The sequence below is a fragment of the Bufo bufo genome, chromosome 8 (genome assembly GCF_905171765.1).
Source record: "Bufo bufo chromosome 8, aBufBuf1.1, whole genome shotgun sequence".
NCBI lineage: Eukaryota > Metazoa > Chordata > Amphibia > Anura > Bufonidae > Bufo > Bufo bufo.
In genome coordinates, this window is record NC_053396.1 from 18,880,266 (window position 1) to 18,902,465 (window position 22,200).

Sequence of the window (22,200 nt, forward strand, 5' to 3'; positions counted from 1 at the left end):
GAGTTCCTAAATACTTTCCTCCATACATAAGCTCCAAGCCACCAGTTTAGATTTTTCCCCCCAGTCTTACTTTTATATGGAAATCTACCGCACCGCAGAGAACATTTCCATTATGGAGCAGTCGGCGCACACAAAGGGAGTAGGACCTGGTTTGCAGCTGCTGTCCCTGCCATATAATGCTCCAGGCAGGCGATACTCTCATGACTGCCTGCCCCGGTAGCATCTTCAGACAGTGATGTGCCGCCCCTGCGTGACCCCCCGGGGTCACAGTCAATATACATTTCTCAATAGGGATAGCCTGTCCTCTGATCTGCACGCTCCCAGAGGCAGATAACGTTTCCAGGAATAAAAGCAGAGAGACTGAGATTTCTACCGCCACCTCCATAACAGGGAGGCCAACGTAACGCCGGCGATGGGGCTTCATCAGGCTCCGGTTATGATCCGTTCCATTTTACGTTGCAGAACTACAAGTTCCAGCGTGCGATGTACAACCCTTCGGCTCACAGCTGCACGAAAAGCTTTAGGCAGCCTCACCCAGTTCCCCTGCCGTCTTACGACACGTGAAATGAATGTGTTAACCTTTAACCATGTGGGTGCAGCTCACATTGCTGCTCCGTTACAGCGCGAGCCTGTTTTTCAACTATGGAGCCTGACGGAAAAACACTGCACCGAATTTTTTTTTTTTTTTTAAATGACGTTTTCTAAAAAGAAAAAAAGCCATACGACATTGCCCTGAGCTAATTTTTGGGCTGATAGGAGTAAAAAAACAAAAACAAAAAAAAAACAGCCACTACTATGGCGTAAAAAAAACCAAAACATAACTATAGAGGGAAAATGGGCGAATGCCGTAGACGATCAGTCCGTAATTCCTGTGTCTTCCCAGAAATGATAAATTCTTATATATTATACCCAGGCCTGTAAGCTGTAGTGGGTTAGTGGTACCAGCTGCACCAGGGCCTGGTGCCTGACGGGCACATACAAAGACACCAGCATAGTACTTGGGATGGATTTTACTTTACCTTTAGTTTCGCCTCTGATACCACCCATACATCCGCCGTCATGATCCACGAACTGCACTTTCCAAAATCATTCCCAAAGCAAGGGGCCCAAGTCGTAAAAACTCTCCATATCTTCTGCCAGCAAAGACACGGCAGCCCCAAAGAGCGAATGCGTTCTCAGTACTGCACTGCGGCATATGTTGGCGCTATCTGAATAATAACTGGAGGCTAGACTGCAGCCTAGAACTGGGCAGTGGGCGTTGACGCGTTCATTTTAGTGACCTTACGCTTTTTATGTTAGGAAGTGGCACCTACGGTAATTTCCTAAACCTTCCTAGTATCACAATCCCTACCGTTGGAAGAGTGGGATACGGCAGAGCAGGGATCAGCAACCTCCAGATGTCCTGAAACTACAACTCCCAGAATGCTCCATTCACTTCTATGGGAGTTGTGAAAACCACCGAGCATGTTTGCATGCTGGGTGTTGTAGTTTCACAGCAGCTGGAGTGCCGACGGTTGCTGACCCCTGCGGTAGGGGTACATGGCTGCAGTGATGAGGTGTTCAGCAGCGGTCACTTGTAATTACGGACAGCAGCGGTCAGTCATCCCAGTCCAGAGTTTCCCTGAAGATTGTGCTCTTGAAGGAAGGGATTCCGATAAGGCCCGTTTCACACTTGCGTCGTTAATTCTGGTACTGAGATGCGGCAGAGGATCTCAATACCGGAATTAAACGGATCCGTTTTGATAGGATGCGGTTCTGTGAAAATCAAAAACTGATCAGTCACTAAATACATTGAAAGTCAATGGGTGACGGATCCGGCTTTTTAAACTCCTAAAAAAAGAAAGAAAAAAAAACGGTTCCGTCACCATTGACTTAGGCCTCCTGCACGCGGCCATTTTTTTTTCCTGTTTACTGGCCGTTTTTTGCGTTCCGTATACGGAACCATTCATTTCAATGGTTCCGCAAAAAAAACGGAATGTACTCCGTATTGATTTCGTTTCCGTATTTCCGTTCTAACATAGAACATGTCCTATTATTGCCCACGAATCACGTTCCGTGGCTCCATTCAAGTCAATGGGTCCGCAAAAAAAACGGAACACATACGGAAATGCATCCGTATGTCTTCCGTTTCCGTTCTTTGCTGAACCATCTATTGAAAGTGTTATCCCCAGCCCAATTTTATCTATGTAATTACTGTATATGCCATACAGAAAAACGGAACGGAAAAACAGAAACAAAAAATGGAACAACGGATCCGTGAAAAATGGACCGCAAAACACTGAAAGACATACGGTCGTGTGCAATAGGCCTTACATTGTTTTAATTGACGCATCAGTTTTTATGACCGGACACAAAAACGCAGCTTGCAGCGGTTTTCTATCCGGTCACAATACGAATGCTGACTGAACGGATCTCGTTTCCATTCAGAATGCATCAGGACTAAATGGAAACTTTTTTTTCCGGTATTGAGATCCTCTGCCTCAACAACGCAGTGTGAAAGTAGCCTAAGAAAAATATATTCGGGAATTGCGCTGTAAATCCAGGTTCACGTCTGTCGCCTTTCTGGAGCTTGGGTGACAAAAACTTTGATGGGTGTCTGCCCCACCACTCCTCTTCAGGCCTACTGCTTTAGAATTGAGAGGGCGATACGATGCGGGTCTGCCATCTCTATTCCTTGCCATGCCTACTGAAGGGATCGCACTGGCGTCTTTAAAGGGGTTGTGCGAGTGTTTAATACGGATGACCTCTCCTCGGGGTGGGTCATCAGCATCTGATTGATGGGGAACAGATCATGTGTTTCAAAAGGCCATGACGCTCCAATGATTTCACAGATATTGTCCACATGGTCTAGGTGCAGCTCAGTCCCTGCAATACCTAGGACAGCTGGTATCCAATGGATGGCACTGTGCTTGGTAAACTGCCAGGAGGACTCTTTACACAGCTGATAGGTGGGGGTGCTGGGTGTCAGACCCTCACCAATCAGATATTGTTCAGTAGTAAACACTCGGAAAACCCCTTTAAACCACTGGCGTGATCTAGGAAACCAGGGCACAGTACTCTATGGATATTCAGTCCTGACATGGTACACAAGTTGGCTCTCAGGGCAAGGGCGCTGCAAGCCAAGTCATTTCTATGCCTATGCCGGTTTGCAATAGACTGGTTCTTACAGATACACCGGCCACAGCCATTTCCATGTAGCACATCCCTAGCAACCAGTCAGTCCCCCTGACTTCATCTCAAGGTTGATCTGGCACTGGGAGGGCTGAGGAGTAGCAAGGTCAGCCTTTCCTGCCATATTCCGCCAGCAAGCAGTGAACGGGTCATCTCACCTGTGTAATAAATAAGATGCACTCCAAAAACATATAATCCTTGTGGTTTTCATTCACCACCTTCTCGTCCACAAAATGCCTGGGCTCCAGGGTGGAATTATCTGCAGAGACATGGAGCAGATGTTAAACGCTGTTTGCCAAGTCAGGGGGTCACAGCAGTGAGATGAAGAGTAAGGATGCCATGTCTATATGAGACAACATATGTGTGGTTATTGGCGCAGTGTATGCAGCCCGCGTGGTCCGATATCAGCGCCGTGTATGCAGCCCGCGTGGTCCGATATCGGCGCCGTGTATGCAGCCCGCGTGGTCCGATATCGGCGCCGTGTATGCAGCCCGCGTGGTCCGATATCGGCGCCATGTATGCAGCCTGCGTGGTCCGATATCAGCGCCATGTATGCCGCCTGCATGGTCCGATATCAGCGCCATGTATGCCGCCTGCGTGGTCCGATATCAGCGCCATGTATGCAGCTTTTGTGGTCCGATATCAGCGCCATGTATGCAGCCTGCATGGTCCGATATCAGCGCCATGTATGCAGCCTGCATGGTCCGATATCAGCGCCATGTATGCAGCCTGCGTGGTCCGATATCGGCGCCATGTATGCAGCCTGCGTGGTCCGATATCGGCCCCATGTATGCAGCCTGCGTGGTCCGATATCGGCGCCATGTATGCAGCCTGCGTGGTCCGATATCGGCGCCATGTATGCAGCCTGCGTGGTCCGATATCGCCGCCATGTATGCAGCCTGCGTGGTCCGATATCGGCGCCATGTATGCAGCCTGCGTGGTCCGATATCGGCGCCATGTATGCAGCCTGCGTGGTCCGATATCGGCGCCGTGTATGCAGCTTTTGTGGTCCGATTATCCTGAGGAGAACAAGTCATTAGAAACAACTACTGTCCTACAGCTGAACTCTTTACCTACAAGCTGAGCGCTGCCCCATATAAAAGGCAGAAACTGGAAGTCGTCCAGGCCCCAGACCCCTTGGCTGCCAGCAGGCTCCATCCTGTACGTTTTCTGCAGTTTCCTCATGACCTCAAGGTAACTGTGGAGACATGGAGAAGACGATGAAAAAGAAAGTCTTCACGGGCGATTAGAAAACCTGGCTGATTTCTTACAACCACGCCAGTCCATGGGTTGTAGATGGCGAGGTGAAAGGTGATGTGCTGTAATACCACAGGCAACCAGTGGACAGGCGTGGCGCTGTTTTTGAAAGAAATATACGTATATGTAAAATTCATGAACCCCGAAGGCTTTATAAATGATATGATGAAAAGATAAAAGGGGACTAATAATGTGTCCACCACTAAATGGAAATGTTTTACACCAGCTGTGGTCCCGTCTGTGAGTGTACCACCTATATCCTGCCCTTCTCTTACCGATTAAACACCCGGAAGACAATGGCGAGCTGGTCATCCACCTGCAGAACCCCAATCTTACACAGGCAAAAGAGGAAAGCGGCAAAGGCAGCTTCATGTCCTAAGGAAAAAGGCAGAATGCGTTAGGGCAAAGGTCGCCAGTCTGTGGTACTTCAGCTGTTGCAAATGCTGGGAGTTGTAGTTTCACAACAACCGGAGATCACTACCTTTGTGCAAAGCTGCTGCACCGCTAAAATCTGGAGCAGCCTGGGAATATGGATTCTTCATATATTTGGGATGTACCCAGGGGGCAGTCACATGACCATGTGTATTTTGTGATCCTCAAAATATGGATGACGTCAGTGTTGCATCCGTTTTTTTTTGCGGACCCACTCACTCAGTGGTTCGCATTTGCGGCCAAGAATAGGACATGTACTATCTTTAGCAGAATGGACATACGGATGCGGATAGCACGGGGATGTCTTCTGTGCGCTTTCCACCTCTGCAAAAGATAGAACATGTCCTATTCATGACTGAAGTCAACGGGTCCGCAAAAGAAACGGATGAAACACGGACCGTAAAATACATATGGCCGTGTGAATGCACCCTTAGGACATATTCACACAGTGTCCATGGACTGGGATAGCTCCTGGCACATGGAACACACATAATGATGGGAGCCTGCGGAGGAAGTACGTCGCTGTGTGCGTCTGTCGGAGATACGTGGTGGGAAATCAGCAGTGAGAAAAGCACAAAAAAGTGTTATGAAAAGCAGTTGCCAGTAGGAGGCAGTGGTGACAATGGGCTGCAACAGAAACCTATTCCAGAAATCCCACTCCGCTGCTATGACCGTCCTACGCCTGCCGCCATGAGGTATACAACATGTGGCACAAGACTAAGGCTCTGTTCACACCTCATTTAGGCTCGCCACTAGTGGCACACATTGGGAGGACTTTCTGATGGAATGTCACGGTATAGACATATAGTGCAAAAAATAAGCTACGTTCAGATAATACGTCCGTCTGCATCAGTTCAGAATGGATCCGTTTGTATTATCTTTAAACACAGCCAAGTCAATGGAGGACGGATCCGTTTCCTATTGTGCCAGATTGTGTCATAGAAAACGGATCCGTCCCCATTGACTTCCATTGTGTGTCAGAACGGATCCGTTTGGCAAGCAGCGTTTTGGTGTCCGCCTACAAAGCGGAAAGGAGACGGAACGGAGGCAAAAACTGATGCATTCTGAGCGGATCCTTTTCCATTCAGAATGCATTAGGGCAAAACTGATCCGTTTTGGACCGCTTGTGAGAGCCCCGAACGGATCTCACAAACGGAAAGGCAAAACGCCAGTGTGAAAGTAGCCTTACAGGTCAAGACCATCATAAAGCAATAAAAGCCCATGCCTCTCTTCTAACCAGGACTTACTGCCTATAGGCCTCCTAACTACAACCTTTCTGCCTCCCCAACTTCCTTCCCGTTTCTGCCCCCCTTCCCAAAAGCTTCCAGTTCCTGTGCCTCAAATAGTCCCTTTTTAAGGATTTTAACCCCTTCCCAGCTACCAGATGGCACAAAAGGATGAAGAGCGTCACTGCCGGCACACTACTACCGCCCTGACCTTAACCAATACCCCCAACATCCTGCCTGGGTTCCATACCTTCCCTATCATGAGCTTTTACAGATCTGCCTAGAACACGCGTAAGGCTCAGCATGGCCTCCCAGTCAAAGTCTTGCTGAGACTTTTAGTTCTGTCAGACGCAAAAAGCACAGAAAGAACTGACGGATCGTTCCCGGGGGGGTTAACGAAGCTGCTGAACCTCTTGTTTGCTACAGCGGAGAGATGTGCGGCTGGCGCTGGAGGTATTTGGCGTACGTGAGATGTGCTCCATGCTGCTCGCACATCTCGCATGTCTACCAGCGGCCCCAGAACACGTGCGGCTGATGCTGTCACCCCATGGAGTTACAAGACACAAACCGTTTTAGAGAGACTAACAGAGAACAAGAAATGATGTAAGGGAGAGGGGGAAAAAAACCTGACAGCGCAGGAAGAAGTGAGCTCCAAAACCACTGCAGGCATCAGGCAGGCGAGCACCGCTGCAGCAACAGGGCACCCTAGTGGTGCAAGGCGGAATAGCCAGCGAGTTTCATTTCTGAGCCTCCGCTATTGTGCTGTGCCATGGGCATCGTTGGGTTTTTGTTTAGTGACAAGTCTGGTGAAAAATGAACATATTTTACGCGTACTCATTTGCATAAACGCTCGCCCGGTGTAAAGGGAATATGAATGGATGCAAAATGATCACAGAAACCCTTCATAAGGATGTTTTATAGGGGGGGGGTTTTCACGACTTACCTGTGCCGTAGTCGATACGGGTCGAGTTCCCCACAGATTCCTTCAGATATACGGCCACCTCGGGCACCGCCGCGCTCAGATTTGGCGGGATCACAGTGGAAACGAGATTCTCAGCTTCCTAGGAGGAAGACTCTGCTGTCAGACACGTGTGGGCTTGTAGAATGGGGGGGGGGGGGGGGAAGCAGAATTCACTCCGATTACAGCTGAGGGCACGTGCCATACAGTCAGAATCTGCACCCAACCCCACGGGTGCCCTAAACCTGCAGAGGGTGCCCCCTATCTACCAACAACCCAATGGTAGCAAACGAGTCAGAAAGGAATCAGTGCGAACCCGGTGAGGGTATAGTGCTGGGTGCCGGGTCTGATATGGACTTCGGCTATGGGCGCGCATTGTATTTGTGCCCACACCATTCTTACTGCAGTGCCCACTGACATGTACACAATGCAGACCCTGCCATGCAAACAGGGGATTATATATAATATAGAGAACGCTGCCCTCAACCCACATTGCAACGAAAAATCTGAATTAATTTTTCGCGAGGTTTCCATAGCATACTGGTTTATACAATTCAGTCGCAGTAGAGCTCCCCCCTCAGCTGAGACCTTAAGACCAGGGGCTTCTTCTCATGCCGGCCATACTTATAATAGCCGAGCCCCTATAAACACAGGCGCTTGCACTGTATGGGCTGCTCTCCGCTCCACTGTCAGTAATAGAATATATAGGGGATGTCTGTACTATTCCCATTTTGGTAACCTGGGGTGAAATCTCTTGGGCAGCGCCCCCTTGTGGCTTCACGCACATTATAACAGGTCAGGAATCTCTGCTGTGGTTCCCACCTGATCCAGCTTGGCGTACCAGGTCCGAAATGCCTTGTTGCCGAAACGGGATGGATGGTCTATGGGGGGCGTTTCATCGATCCAGCGATCTAGAGTGTCCAGTAAGGCCATCAGCTTCTCAATCGCCTGTGGGGGAACCAAACGTACTGTGATTAGGACATAAACTTCAGCTATATACCCGGATCTGGCCGCAGAGACCCCCGGATTTAGCCCCAGAGGCCTGCCCACAAAATTCTGCTGTTTTTACAGTAGTTGTTCCTACAAACAGCGCCACTTTAGGCAATGGCCTTACCTGGTATTACAGAATTAACTTGAAAGGGGCTGAGCTGCAATACCAGACACAGACCATGAACAAAAGAGGCGCCGTTTCTGGGGGGTAAGAAAAATAGACCACAATTTTGTAATGTCATGTAACCCCTTTGATTTGCTGCCATCACTGTTGGCACAGATACTGGCTTTATGTGTATATACCCCAGTGTTCATACAAGTGGCCGGTCACCTGTACTTTACACCTGGTGTCCCTCCCATCTATCTGCAGATAGAGATAATAGATGGATAGTTAGACAGATAGATATGAGAAAGCGCGCGCGCGCGCGCGAGCGCGAGAGAGAGAGAGAGAGAGAGAGAGAGAGAGAGAGAGAGAGAGAGAGAGAGAGAGAGAGAGAGAGAGAGAGAGAGAGAGAGAGAGAGAGAGAGAGAGAGATATGAAAAAGCGAGAGAGAGAGATATGAGAAAGCGAGAGAGAGAGAGAGAGAGATAGATAGATATGCGAGAGAGAGAGAGAGAGAGAGAGAGATAGATATGAGAAAGCGCGAGAGAGAGATATGAGAAAGCGCGCGAGAAAGAGAGAGAGAGAGAGAGAGAGAGAGAGAGAGAGAGAGAGATGAGAAAGTGAGAGAGAGATGAGAAAGAGAGAGAGAGATATATGAGAAAGAGAGAGAGAGATAGATATGAGAAAGCGAGAGAGATATGAGAGAGAGATAGAGAGAGATATGAGAGAGAGAGAGAGAGAGAGAGAGATGGATAGATAGATATGAGAAAGCGAGAGAGAGATGAGAAAGCGAGAGAGAGATATGAGAAAGCGAGAGAGAGATATGAGAAAGCGAGAGAGAGAGAGAGAGAGAGAGAGATATGAGAAAGCGAGAGAGAGATATGAGAAAGCGAGAGAGAGATATGAGAAAGCGAGAGAGAGAGAGAGAGAGAGAGATGAGAAAGCGAGAGAGAGAGAGAGAGAGAGAGAGAGAGATGAGAAAGCGAGAGAGAGAGAGAGAGAGAGAGAGATGAGAAAGCGAGAGATGAGAAAGCGAGAGAGAGAGAGAGAGAGAGAGAGAGAGAGAGAGAGAGATGAGAAAGAGAGATAGATATGAAAAAGCGAGAGAGATATGAGAGATAGAGAGATATGGATAGATATGAGAAAGCGAGAGAGATGGATAGATAGATGAGAGAGAGAGAGAGAGAGAGATATGAGAAAGTGATAGAGATGGATAGATAGAGATAGAGAGCGATGGATAGATAAGATAGATAGTTAGTGTATTTTTTATATCTAGGGACACATTGTATTTTAGGTTCATTAACCCATCAGTGTCCAGCTCCGGATCATAAAGCCATGATGCCGGGGGATCCAGCTGTGGCGGCCGCAGCTTCACGTTGTAATTAAGAGTCAGGGAGAGAGAAGCTTTCCGTTAAACAATAGCCATGATTTACATGGCCACCAGCCTCCCAGCCATAGGCGGCTCATTATGGCCATTTCTGGCTCCTCCATCCTTCTCGCAGAGCAGGGACGGGCTGAATAATGGCTGGCAGGGGATGGCTGTACCTCTAGGCTTAGGAGCTGGTGAGGAGGAGGGGGAGGGGGGGAGACCAGTCACGCATCCATTGCTTTCTACTGCCTTTTTAAAGGGATTAAAAACAGCCGAGCCGTACGCAGCGAGCAGGCCCCAGCTGCCAGCCCGGGCTGCCTAATACATAATTAAAGAGACACAAGGGTTTCGTTGGTGTCTGGGTCTCTTTGAAAAGCGGTGTGTGGAAGCGCAGGCGGCATCCTATTGTCCGGCTAAATTAATATTGCAACGGAAGCATTCGGGTGTGTGTCCTGTGTAAGCCGGGGTCATCGGCAGCGTGAGCCGACATTCGTCTATGTAGAATACATTACCTGACAATGCGGGCGGACGCACAACGAGCTTTAAGAATATTACAAGGGTGTGCAAAATACCAAGGAAATAACAGCTCGACACTGCATGGGGCGCTGTCAGTACCCGTCTATGCGAGGGCATCAATATTTGATAGGCTGCTTCCTCAGTTTTCAATTGGGGGGGGGGGGGGGGGGGGGGTATTAGTGGAAAAAACTTAAATTAAAGCGGTTGTGTGGCTTTGAAAAACAGATTCCCAACGCTAGGTAGGTTCCCAAGTCAGGACTGTTGTCTATTAGGACGGAAGGAGCAGCTATAAAGAGCGCGTTCATCAATCCGTTACATGGACAACTTATGGACCTGAATGGAACTGTGTAATACTTCCGTTTGCCTGCGGGGGCACTGCAGGGAAATTGAACACTTGCTCCTGGACAGTGATGGCCAGTTCGCATTGTTCGCCCGCGAACATATGCAGGCTGCCATCTTTTTTCACAAGTCCAGCGAGGCACAGGTAAGCCCTTACCTGTGCGCGAGCCGGTCTGAAAACAAGTGCAGTCAGTTCCGAGAACAGCCACCGGGGGCCTTCGACGGGCTGTTCTCGGAACTGCCTGCTCCCGGTGACTGCATTTGTTTTCAGACCGGCTCCTGGTACAGGCACAGGTAAGGGCTTACCTGTGCCTCGCTGGACTTGTGAAAAAAGATGGCAGCTCACATATGTTCGCTGGCCATCACTGCTCCTGGATTCCCCCACAGATTGCAGATGATCATTTCAGATATAATAACATATACCAAAAGATCGGCTGATCGCTGTGGGAGTATTGTAACAAAAAGAGTATGAGGTATCCACAAACGAATCTGGAGAGTCTTAAAGGGGTTTTCCAAGACTTTTATACTGATTACCTATCCTATGGATAGGAGGGGGGTCCGATACCCCTGCCAATCAGCTGTTTGAGAAGGCACCGGTGCTCGCAGCTCACCAAGCACAGCGCCGTACATTGTATAGCGGTTGTGCTCGGTATCTCAGCTCAGCCCCATTCACTTCAATGGGGTTATGCTGCATCTAGGTCATGTGACGTCACATAGCCCAAGCTAAAATGTGAGAAGGCTGCCAGCGCCGCTGTCTTCTCAAACAGCTGTTTGGCGGAGTCCGGGGTGTCAGACCCCCACCAATCCAGACGATAGGTCATCAGCATAAAAGTCTCAGAAACCCCTTTAATAGTGAGCCTTAAACTGAATGGACATCGGTGTCCCCTTTAAATCTGTGTGCGTCTTCCTGACATCCGCTCTACATATACATTGCGTATTTCCTGCAACCCGCCATAGGCTACTTTCACATCTGCGTTTTCCTTTCCGCTATCGAGATTCGTCATAGGATCTCAAAACCGGAGGAAACCGCTTCAGTTTTGTCCCGATTCATTGTCAATGGGGGAAAAAACTGAAGCAGAATGCGTTCCGTTTCCATGATGCACACAAAAGCATCGTGGGATACGGAGCAAGAAGGATCCTGCATGAAACACAATATAAGTCAACGGTGCCAGATCCGTTTTATCCGACACAAAAGAAAACGGATCCGGCGCCCATTGACTTACAACGGTTTTAGTGCCGGATCTGTCTTTTAGAGATAATACAACCGGATCCGTTCATGCAGACGGTTGTATGATCCTAAAGGAAGCGTTTTTGCTGATCCATGACGGATCCAGCAAAAACGCAGATGTGAAAGTAGCCATACATGTACGATGTTGGCCACGCTCCGCGCAGACACTATTACAGCTGACGCTCTGCTGCAAAGGCCGGGGTCAGAGGGAACTCCAGTTCCAGTTCTTTAACCCCGGATGATAGCAACCATGCCATCTAAGGGAGGGAGCTTCTTATGTCGCCCCATGTATTCCCCCTGCGACGGTAGGTTGTGGCAGTCTAATAAAGGAACTGTTGTCCCCCCCCCTTCCCCCGAGAGAAATGGTAAAAGTTCTTTAATGCATTATATGTACCCCCAAAACAGCACCATTAATGGATGTCGATGATCTCGAAACACGGGGATGAAAAACATTAGAAAAAAAAATTAATTGACAAAATAGGCTGTGACCTTAAAGGGGTTGTCCCATTTCAACAACCTATTGCCTATCCCCACCCGCCATGAGAATGGGTGCCATGTTCCCCTGCTTTAATACAGCAGCAGACTCATTCATCTCAATGGGAATGCCGAGTACGAGCACCATGGTCTATCCGAGAGCCAAATGGAGCGGCAGAAATGCACGCGTGTCCACCGCTCCATTCAAACAGGGGAACGCGGCCTCCATTCTTTCGCTCAACTGAGGCCCCGGCGGTTGGATCCCTGCCGATCAGACACTTATCCCCTTATCCTGTGAATGGGGGATAGGTTGTTGTCATGGGACAACCCCGTTAAGGGGTTAAAAAGTTGTACACAATTATTGGAATACATCAGAGGTCCTCTGTGCAAGTACAGCCTGATCCACCTATATATACACATGCGATGCTGGTCATACAGGGAGGTCGGGGTACGAGCAAACACATAAAGGGGGTGTCCACATGCCACCCCTGTGTGTATATATACATTATACATAGTGTCCTTCAGGCATATCCTGGACAGGGTGACTTTTTCGGTATAGAATAAAGCTCGTTACTCTGTAATGTCCGATTTGCTTTGTACACGTACCCTGCCGAAATGTAAAGTGCTGCGGAATATGCTGGTGCTATATCCAAAATGACTATTACTATTGTATAGGCTGCTATGCACATCTGCAAAAAAGACAACTGTAGATGCTTTCCTTAAAATGAAAGCCAGTGGAGGTGGTCTGTAATATTAATAGGATTCTTTTACCTGCCAGAAAATGTGAATAATCCTATTAGAGACGTGTGACGGTTTCTGAGTGCATTCTATTATGCGGCCACTAGGTGGCAGTGTACTCACACAGTCGAGCGCAGGGCTTCTTAACTAGAATAATAGGAGCAGCACCATTGTGTTATATGATGGGACCCTCTATGTTTAGAAGGCAGACAGGCTGGGGTCTCAAAGACTAGACGGGGGTGGTCTGATCACTACGACCCCGCAGTACTGAAAGCAGCGCTGCCCGTCTTAACACTCTCCCTAATACAGTATATAACACTCTCCCTAATACAGTATATAAGTGAAAAGTGACCAAGAGCTGACACTTCCAGGAACCAGGACTGCGTGCCCCCCTTCTTGGGATCAGTGGCCATGCCATTAAAGTCTAGCTCTGACACTTGACTATGGTATATATGGCGCACACATCTTATAGGATAGGTTAGAGCAGGGACCAGCAACCTGCGGCACTCCTGCTGTTCTGAAACTACAACTCCCAGCATGCTCCATTCACTTCTATGGGAGTTGCAAGAGCAGCCAAGCTGGTTTGTACGCTAGGCGTTGTAGTTTCCCAGCAGATTGAGTGCGGGAGGTTGCTGACCCCTGGGTTAATGCATAAGAAACGGCCTACACCGACTGATAACTAACCATTATCTATATGGATGAGGCCACTATCTCTAATGAACTTATATACAGGAAAGAGTTAAGCTGGCTGGCGACTGATATTGCAAATTATTATTTTGCCTTGTAATAAACAGCCCTGCACTCTGCATAAGTATTCACATCATTTACAGGTGGCTGGCATTTCTAGAGGCAATCCTTTTTCTGTCCACTAGATGGCAGTGTGGTGGCCCATTAAGGTTGATTGCCTTTAAAACACACAAGGAAAAGAGTGGAACCCACAAAACCTTCCTAAGGCTGAAATCACACATGCAGTTTTGTTGCAATTTTTATTTTTTTGGTCAAAGTCAGACGTGGATTCAGAGGGAACTGAGCCATTACACCTGGAGGCTCTGCTCTCTCTGCAACGGCAGCGCCCTCTGCGTTTTGATAGACAGGGCCAGGCGGTGGAAATGTGATCACTCATAGCCCTGTTAATCAAAGTGCAGAGGACGCGGCAGTTGCAGAGAGAGCAGGGCCTCTAGGTGTAACGGCAACGCCCCCGTTGCTCCTAGAGGCTCATTTGCATATATTAAAATGTCATTTTTCTCATATGAACATGGGACCAACACAGATGTCTTCAGTTGCCAAGCGCACATGTAACAGGTCAGCCAGTGTCATAGGTACAAACCTGCCTGATGCCCTTTAACCCCCACGCGACAATATTTTGTCACACATGGCGTTTTCACACCACCCTTGACACAGGGGAGTGGTGGGGGCGGTGTGAGGATGTGTCGGGGGGCCGCCAGCCCCAGCAAATTCACGAACATTTACGGCAGGAAATAGCCAGAAATAACTCATGATATCTACTCCAATCAGGGGCACGGACTGGCGGAGGATGCACCTAATTTAGGACTAGGCCTGCATCCCACCATAAATTAGGTGCGTCCTCCGGCAGCACAAGGGGTATCCAAGGGGGTCCTGTCCATCTGTCCCTTGGCTCTAAAAAGGACTGCAAGTAGGGGACACAGCATTTGCACAGTATAATCACAAGTGGAGCCACAGTGCGAACCCAGGTCCTCTTACCTTTGTATTGCCAATTGTTTTTGCCGATTGTGTTCCAAAAAAATGGCGCCACACCTGTCAACGGGTTGCATCTGGTATTGCAGCTTCATTGAAGTGAAGGAGGCGAGCTGCAATACCACACACAACCTGCGGACAGGCGTGGTGCTGTTTCTGTAGTCCTGGAAAACCCCTTAAGGCTGGTTTCACACGGGCGTTGCGGGAACATGCACGATTTTTCCACGCGAGTGCAAAACATTGTAATGTGTTTTGCACGCGCGTGAGAAAAATCTGCATGTTTGGTACCCAAACCCAAACTTTTTCACAGAAGTTCGGGTTTGGATTAGGTGTTCCGTAGATTGCTATTATTTTCCCTTGGTTATAAGGGAAAATAATAGCATTCTTAACCCCCTCCGGACCGCTGTACGCACAGACGCGTCCTGGAGGTGGTTGATTGATTCCGAGTGGACGCGCCGGCGCATCCTCTCGCGAGACTTCCTGTGAACGCGCACACACAGGCGCGCACGCTCACAGGAACGGAAGGTAAGAGAGTTGATCTCCAGCCTGCCAGCGGCGATCGTTCGCTGGCAGGCTGGAGATGTGTTTTTTTTTAACCCCTGACAGGTATATTAGACGCTGTTTTGATAACAGCGTCTAATATACCTGCTACCTGGTCCTCTGGTGGTCCCCTTTGTTTGGATCGACCACCAGAGGACACAGGTAGCTCAGTAATATGTTGCACCAAGCACCACTACACTATACCCCCCCCCCCGTCACTTATTAACCCCTTATTCACCCTTGATCACCCCATATAGACTCCCTGATTACCCCCCTGTCATTGATTACCCCCCTGTCATTGATCAACCCCCTGTAAAGCTCCATTCAGACGTCCGCATGATTTTTACGGATCCACTGATCGATGGATCGGATCCGCAAAACGCACACGGACGTCTGAATGGAGCCTTACAGGGGCATGATCAATGACTGTGGTGATCACCCCATATAGACTCCCTGATCACCCCCCTGTCATTGATCACCCCCCTGTCATTGATCAACCCCCTGTCATTGATCACCCCCCCTGTCATTGATCACCCCCCCTGTCATTGATCACCCCTCTGTAAGGCTCCATTCAGACATTTTTTTTGGCCCAAGTTAGCGGAAATTATTTTTTTTTTCTTACAAAGTCTCATATTCCACTAACTTGTGTCAAAAAATTAAATCTCACATGAACTCACCATACCGCTCACGGAATCCAAATGCGTAAAATTTTTTAGACATTTATATTCCAGACTTCTTCTCACGCTTTAGGGCCCCTAGAATGCCAGGGCAGTATAAATACCCCACATGTGACCCCATTTCGGAAAGAAGACACCCCCAGGTATTTCGTGAGGGGCATATTGAGTCCATGAAAGATTGAAATTTTTGTCCCAAGTTAGCGGAAAGGGAGACTTTGTGAGAAAAAAATAAATAAAATCAATTTCCGCTAACTTGTGGCAAAAAAAAAAAATTTCTATGAACTCGCCATGCCCCTCATTGAATACCTTGGGGTGTCTTCTTTCCAAAATGGGGTCACATGTGGGGTATTTATACTGCCCTGGCATTCTAGGGGCCCTAAAGCGTGAGAAGAAGTCTGGGATCCAAATGTCTAAAAATGCCCTCATAAAAGGAATGTGGGCCCCTTTGCGCATTTAGGCTGCAAAAAAGTGTCACACATGTGGTATCTCCGTACTCAGGAGAAGTTGGGGAATGTGTTTTGGGGTGTCATTTTACATATACCCATGCTGGGTGAGAGAAATATCTTGGCAAAAGACAACTTTTCCCATTTTTTTATACAAAGTTGGCATTTGACCAAGATATTTATCTCACCCAGCATGGGTATATGTAAAAAGACACCCCAAAACACATTCCCCAACTTCTCCTGAGTACGGAGATACCAGATGTGTGACACTTTTTTGCAGCCTAGGTGGGCAAAGGGGCCCATATTCCAAAGAGCACCTTTCGGATTTCACTGGTCATTTTTTACAGAATTTGATTTCAAACTCCTTACCACACATTTGGGCCCCTAGAATACCAGGGCAGTATAACTACCCCACAAGTGACCCCATTTTGGAAAGAAGAGACCCCAAGGTATTTCGTGATGGGCATAGTGAGTTCATAGAACTTTTTATTTTTTGTCACAAGTTAGTGGAATATGAGACTTTGTAAGAAAAAAATAAAAAATAAAATAATCATCATTTTCCGCTAACTTGTGACAAAAAATAAAAAGTTCTATGAACTCACTATGCCCATCAGCGAATACCTTAGGGTGTCTACTTTCCGAAATGGGGTCATTTGTGGGGTGTTTGTACTGTCTGGCATTGTAGAACATCAGGAAACATGACAGGTGCTCAGAAAGTCAGAGCTGCTTCAAAAAGTGGAAATTCACATTTTTGTACCATAGTTTGTAAACGCTATAACTTTTACCCAAACCATTTTTTTTTTTACCCAAACATTTTTTTTTTATCAAAGACATGTAGAACAATAAATTTAGAGCAAAATTTATATATGGATCTCGTTTTTTTTTGCAAAATTTTACAACTGAAAGTAAAAAAAATGTCATTTTTTGGCAAAAAAATCGTTAAATTTCGATTAATAACAAAAAAGGTAAAAATGTCAGCAGCAATGAAATACCACCAAATGAAAGCTCTATTAGTGAGAAGAAAAGGAGGTAAAATTCATTTGGGTGGTAAGTTGCATGACCGAGCAATAAACCGTGAAAGTAGTGTAGGTCAGAAGTGTAAAAAGTGGCCTGGTCTTTCAGGGTGTTTAAGCACTGGGGGCTGAGGTGGTTAATACAGAATGCATAGTACAATGGGGCTGGAGGGGTTATAAAAAAAAAAAATGAAAAATTATTTTACCTTAATCCACTTGTTCGCGCAGCCCGGCTTCTCTTCTGTCTTCAGGACCTTTGATGACATCACTGCGCTCATCACATGGTCCATCACATGATCTTTTACCATGGTGATGGATCATGTGACGGACCATGTGATGAGTGCAGTGACGTCACCACAGGTCCTTTTCCTGTACACAGTAAAGATGAAGACAGAAGAGAAGCCGGGCTGCACGAACAAGTGGATTAAGGCGAGTTACATTTTTTTGTAACCCCTCCAGCGCTATTGTACTTTGCATTCTGTATTAAGAACGCTATTATTTTCCCTTATAACCAAGTTATAAAGGGAAAATAATAATGATCGGGTCCCCATCCCGATCGTCTCCTAGCAACCGTGCGTGAAAATCGCACCGCATCCGCACTTGCTTGCGATTTTCACGCAACCCTATTCACTTCTATGGGGGCCTGCGTTGCGTGAAAAACACACAAAGTAGAACATGCTGCGATTTTCATGCAACACACAAGTGATGTGTGAAAATCACCGCTCATGTGCACAGCCCCATAGAAATGAATGGGTCCGGATTCAGTGCGTTCACCTCACGCATTGCACCCGCGCTGAAATCTCGCTCCGTGTGAAAGAGCCCTAAAGGAGTTTTTAAAGGGTACATCATGTAAGTTACTAACGTTTGTATGTACTTCACAGAGGGAGGGTGAACAAGACCTAGAGCGACAGACAGCGATAGAAGAACATATATAAAGCTGTATGAATGGGACGTGTGCCAGATGGAAAAAATATACAGTGTTGTACCCAGGGCAGAACGTCGGCAGAGATGAGTAAAGAGTGTGACGAGAATGGATTATTTGATGGCCATGGGCAAGAAAGTTATGAGACAAACATCCTTGAAGAGAGAGTTTTACAGGCCACGCTTAAAGGGGTTTTCTAAGAGTACCCAGGATAGGTCAAAAATATCTGATTGGTTGGGCTCTAACTCCCAGCTGTATGAAGAGGCCATAGGACTCCGATGAGCGCTGAGGCCTCTTCCTAGTCCAATGACCTCACATCCATGGGTCACGGTGAATGGGCCTGGGCTGCAATACCAAGCACAGCCACTATACAGTGGACGGCGCTGTGCTCGGCATGACTTGAGGAGGCCGAAGCACAGTGGTTCTTCAAACAGCTGATCAGTGGGCGTACTGGTTGTTGGACTCTCACTAGTTAGATGTTAAGGACCTATCCTGAGGACAGGTCATTAGCATTCTGCTCCTGGAAAACCCCTTTAAAGCTGTGTCCAGTGGTCCAAGGCACGAGTTTCCTAGGATGAGTGTAGAACGGGAGAAGTCCAGGTGATGGAGGTGACAAGGTGTAATGAGGGAGGAAGAGTCGTAGGTCATTGGCGGAGCAAACAGCACAAGTGGTTCGGATCACCGGGAAGACGCAGGTGGAAAAAGAAGGATCTCGTGCCTCGTCTTCTCACGTAGTGCAGGCGGTGGTCCAAATTCATACTTACGGTTTTACGGACACGACTAATACTCGTTACACGTGTGTCATAGCGGACACGTCTGGTAGAAGGCTGTAAGCAGATTGTAGCAGGGTACCCTCTGCCCAAAGAGGCCAGGGATCAGCAACCTCCAGCACACCGGATGTTCTGAAACTACAACTCCCAGTATGCTCCATGCACATCTAGGTGCTGACCACTGAATGATACCATGGGGTCTTCAACCTCCGACACTCCAGCTGTTCTGAAAGGACAACTCTCAGCATGCTCTTTTCACTTCTGCGGGACTGCCAAGAAGATCTGAGCAAGGGTGCATGTAGGGAGTTGTAGTTTCACAACAGATGGTGTGCCGGACGTCACTGACCCCTGCATTCGACAGTCACCCAACGCATATGTCAAAAGGTATCTACTGTGACTTGGAGGCCAAAAAAGTATCCTCCATCAGGCTAGAACAGGTCAGTGTGGCTTTTGTTCTGCGTATGGGACTGCGCAGAGGCATCAGATCCGTCTGTGGGAGACGGCGATACAGTGGTATACGTCAATGACACTCATCGGGGACCTGGCACTATGTTACCACTGCTCAAACTAAGCCTATGGACACCTGCATATGTTGCAGAATAAGTTTTTCCCCCCCCCCCCCAAGCGGGAAAAAAACCCGCTGCGTATTACTGTACCAGCAAAGTGTATGAGATGACACCAATCTCATGACTTTGCAGATTTTTCTTTTTTCCAAATCCGCAGCATGTCAATTATGTTTGCGGTTCTAGCTGCGGAATTCACCCCTTTTCAATCAAAGGTGAGATCTACGGCAAAACCGTATCAAATCGGCACCAAAATCCACAATTAGATTTTGGTGCGGATATGCTGCAGAAACGGACAGAAATCTGCTGAGAAATTTGCGCGTGGAGGAAGTGACAAGGGATAATCGAAGTGGACAACCCCTTTAAATGTACAAAGGCTGTGCGCCTTTATGGGGCTTCCTGCCTTCGACCTATCCTCAGAGGTCTGACCAATCAGCTGTTTGAGTAGACCGCGGTGCTCCAGTGGGCTTCTCCCGGCTCACCAAGCGCAGCGTCGTACAATGTATAGCAGTTACGCTCGATATCGCCGCTCAGCCTCTTTCACTTGAATGGGACTGATCTGCGCCTAGGTCATGTGACCGATGAACGTGACGTCACTGGCCTGGGGAAAACTGGAAGAAAGCCGCGATGCTCACAGGAGCCCCGCAGCCTTCTCAAACAGCTGATCAGCCCTGGGTCAAAGCCGAGGGGGGTCCTGTGACCCCCCGTATCTGCGATCGCTGCGGATTAACCCCTTCTATGCCGCTACTGCGGCATAGAAGGGGTTTGTGTTTGAGGGAGCGCATCGAGTCCCCGCGCTGCTGTGGCGGGGACTCGATGTCTCAGACGGCAGCCTTGCACGGCATCGGGAACTGCCTTCTACGGGTGCCCAGGAGATCCAGCCTCAGGCCCGTCTCCTAGGCAACCTGTTAGTGTATGACTCACTGTAGTACACGAACAGGCAATGCAATACAATACAGATGTATTGTAATACATTGCAGAGGGGATCAGACCCCCAAAAGTGAACATCAGAAATAAAGTAAAAGAAAAAAAAAAAAATGCCCCTTTCCCCTTATTTTATAATAAAAAAACACATTAGGTATCGCCGCGTCCGTAATGACCGGCTCTATAAATATATCACATGATCCACCCTGTCCGATAAATACCATAAAAAATGAAAAATAAAAATTCTATTTTTGTCACCTTACATCACAAAAAGTGCAACACCAAGTGATCAAAAAGGCTTATGCCCCCCCCCCAAAATAGTACCTATAAATATCTAACCAGTACCTCATCCCGCAAAAAAACTGAGCTCCTACCTAAGACAATAGCCCCCCAAAAAAAACAAAAAAAAACTATGGCTCAGAATATGGAGACACTAAAACATCATTTTTGTTTAAAAAATGCTGGTATTGTGTAAAACTTAGGTAAATAAAAAATATATACATAATAGGTATCGCCGCGTCCGTAATAACCTGCTCTATAAAAATATCACATGACCTAACCCCTCAGGTGAATACCGTAAAAAAAAAAAAAGTGTAAAATAAGCCATTTTTTTGTCTTTACAAAAAGTGTAATAGCAAGCGATCAAAAAGTCATATGCACCCCAAAATAGTGCCAAACACTCATCTCATCCTGCAAAAATCATACCCTACCCAAGATAATCGCCCAAAAACTGAAAAAAATATGGCTCTCAGACTATGGAGACACTAAAACATGATTTATTTATTTTTGTTTCAAAAATGAAATCATTGTGCAAAACTTACATAAAAAAAAACAAAACACTAGACATATTAGGTATCGCCGCATCCGTAATAACCTGCTCTATAAAAATATCACATGACCTAACCCCTCAGGTGAAGACCGTAAAAAAATAAAAACGGTGTAAAAAAAGCCATTTTTTGTCACCTTACATCACAAAAAGTGTAATAGCAACCTGCTCTATAAAAATACCACATGATCCAACCTGTCAGATGAATGATGTAAATAACAAAAAATAAAAACAGTGCCAAAACAGCTATTTCTTGTTACTTTGCCTCACAAAAAGTGTAATATAGAGCAACCAAAAATCATATGTACCCTAAACTAGTACCAACAAAACTGCCACCGTATCCCGTAGTTTCCAAAATGGGGTCACTTTTATGGAGTTTCTACTCTAGGGGTGCTTCAAATGGGACATGGTGTCAAAAACCCAGTCCAGCAAAATTTGCCTTCCAAAAACCGTATGGCGTTCCTTTCCTTCTGAAATATGGCCGTGTCCTTAAGGGGTTAAGAAATAAGCGCAGCAGGCGACCATATACTTGCCTCAGACACACGGTATTCGCAGCTCAGCTTCTTTCCCTTCACACTCTCATTTAAGGTGAGGACGAATCCCATGTAGTCAGCGTAGGCCTGCGAGGAAAAGACACAACGGGTTTGAGCAGCTTATGCGGTCTACGATCGGTATGAAACTGGTGCAAAGTGGAGATGTTGCCCAAAAATCATTTCCAAAGGGCTTCTGCAAAATGGGGGAGACTCTGGTTGCTATGGGCTACTATACTGTTTCCCTTTGCCCAGTTTTCATAAATCACCCCCACAACCCACCGAGAGCACCCAGTGGGGCCTCATCACTCATTACTAAGCAGCCTACATTTAAAGTGGAGTACCCCTTTAAATAGCATGATTGTATAGCCTGCTCATAGACTGCCTACATTTACAGATACCCTTCCATGAAGCCTTCTAGGATATATTAATATGTCCCGTGCCCACGGAGACACTTCACTGAAATGACACTGAG

The 22,200-nt window shown here is 47.3% G+C and overlaps 1 protein-coding gene across 2 annotated transcripts in view; it reads right to left on the reverse strand.

Moving 5' to 3' along the window:
- Positions 1-22,200, reverse strand: part of PTPA (protein phosphatase 2 phosphatase activator) — a 52,965-nt gene that overhangs the window by 24,977 nt on the left and 5,788 nt on the right. For both annotated transcript variants that reach the window (XM_040406105.1, XM_040406104.1), the window contains exons 3-8: positions 21,729-21,815; positions 7,867-7,992; positions 7,030-7,147; positions 4,704-4,803; positions 4,245-4,369; positions 3,330-3,430 (exon numbers count right to left, since the gene is read on the reverse strand). In XM_040406105.1, the coding sequence (XP_040262039.1) occupies positions 3,330-3,430; positions 4,245-4,369; positions 4,704-4,803; positions 7,030-7,147; positions 7,867-7,992; positions 21,729-21,815 (657 nt within the window). The remainder of the gene's footprint in view (positions 1-3,329; positions 3,431-4,244; positions 4,370-4,703; positions 4,804-7,029; positions 7,148-7,866; positions 7,993-21,728; positions 21,816-22,200) is intronic.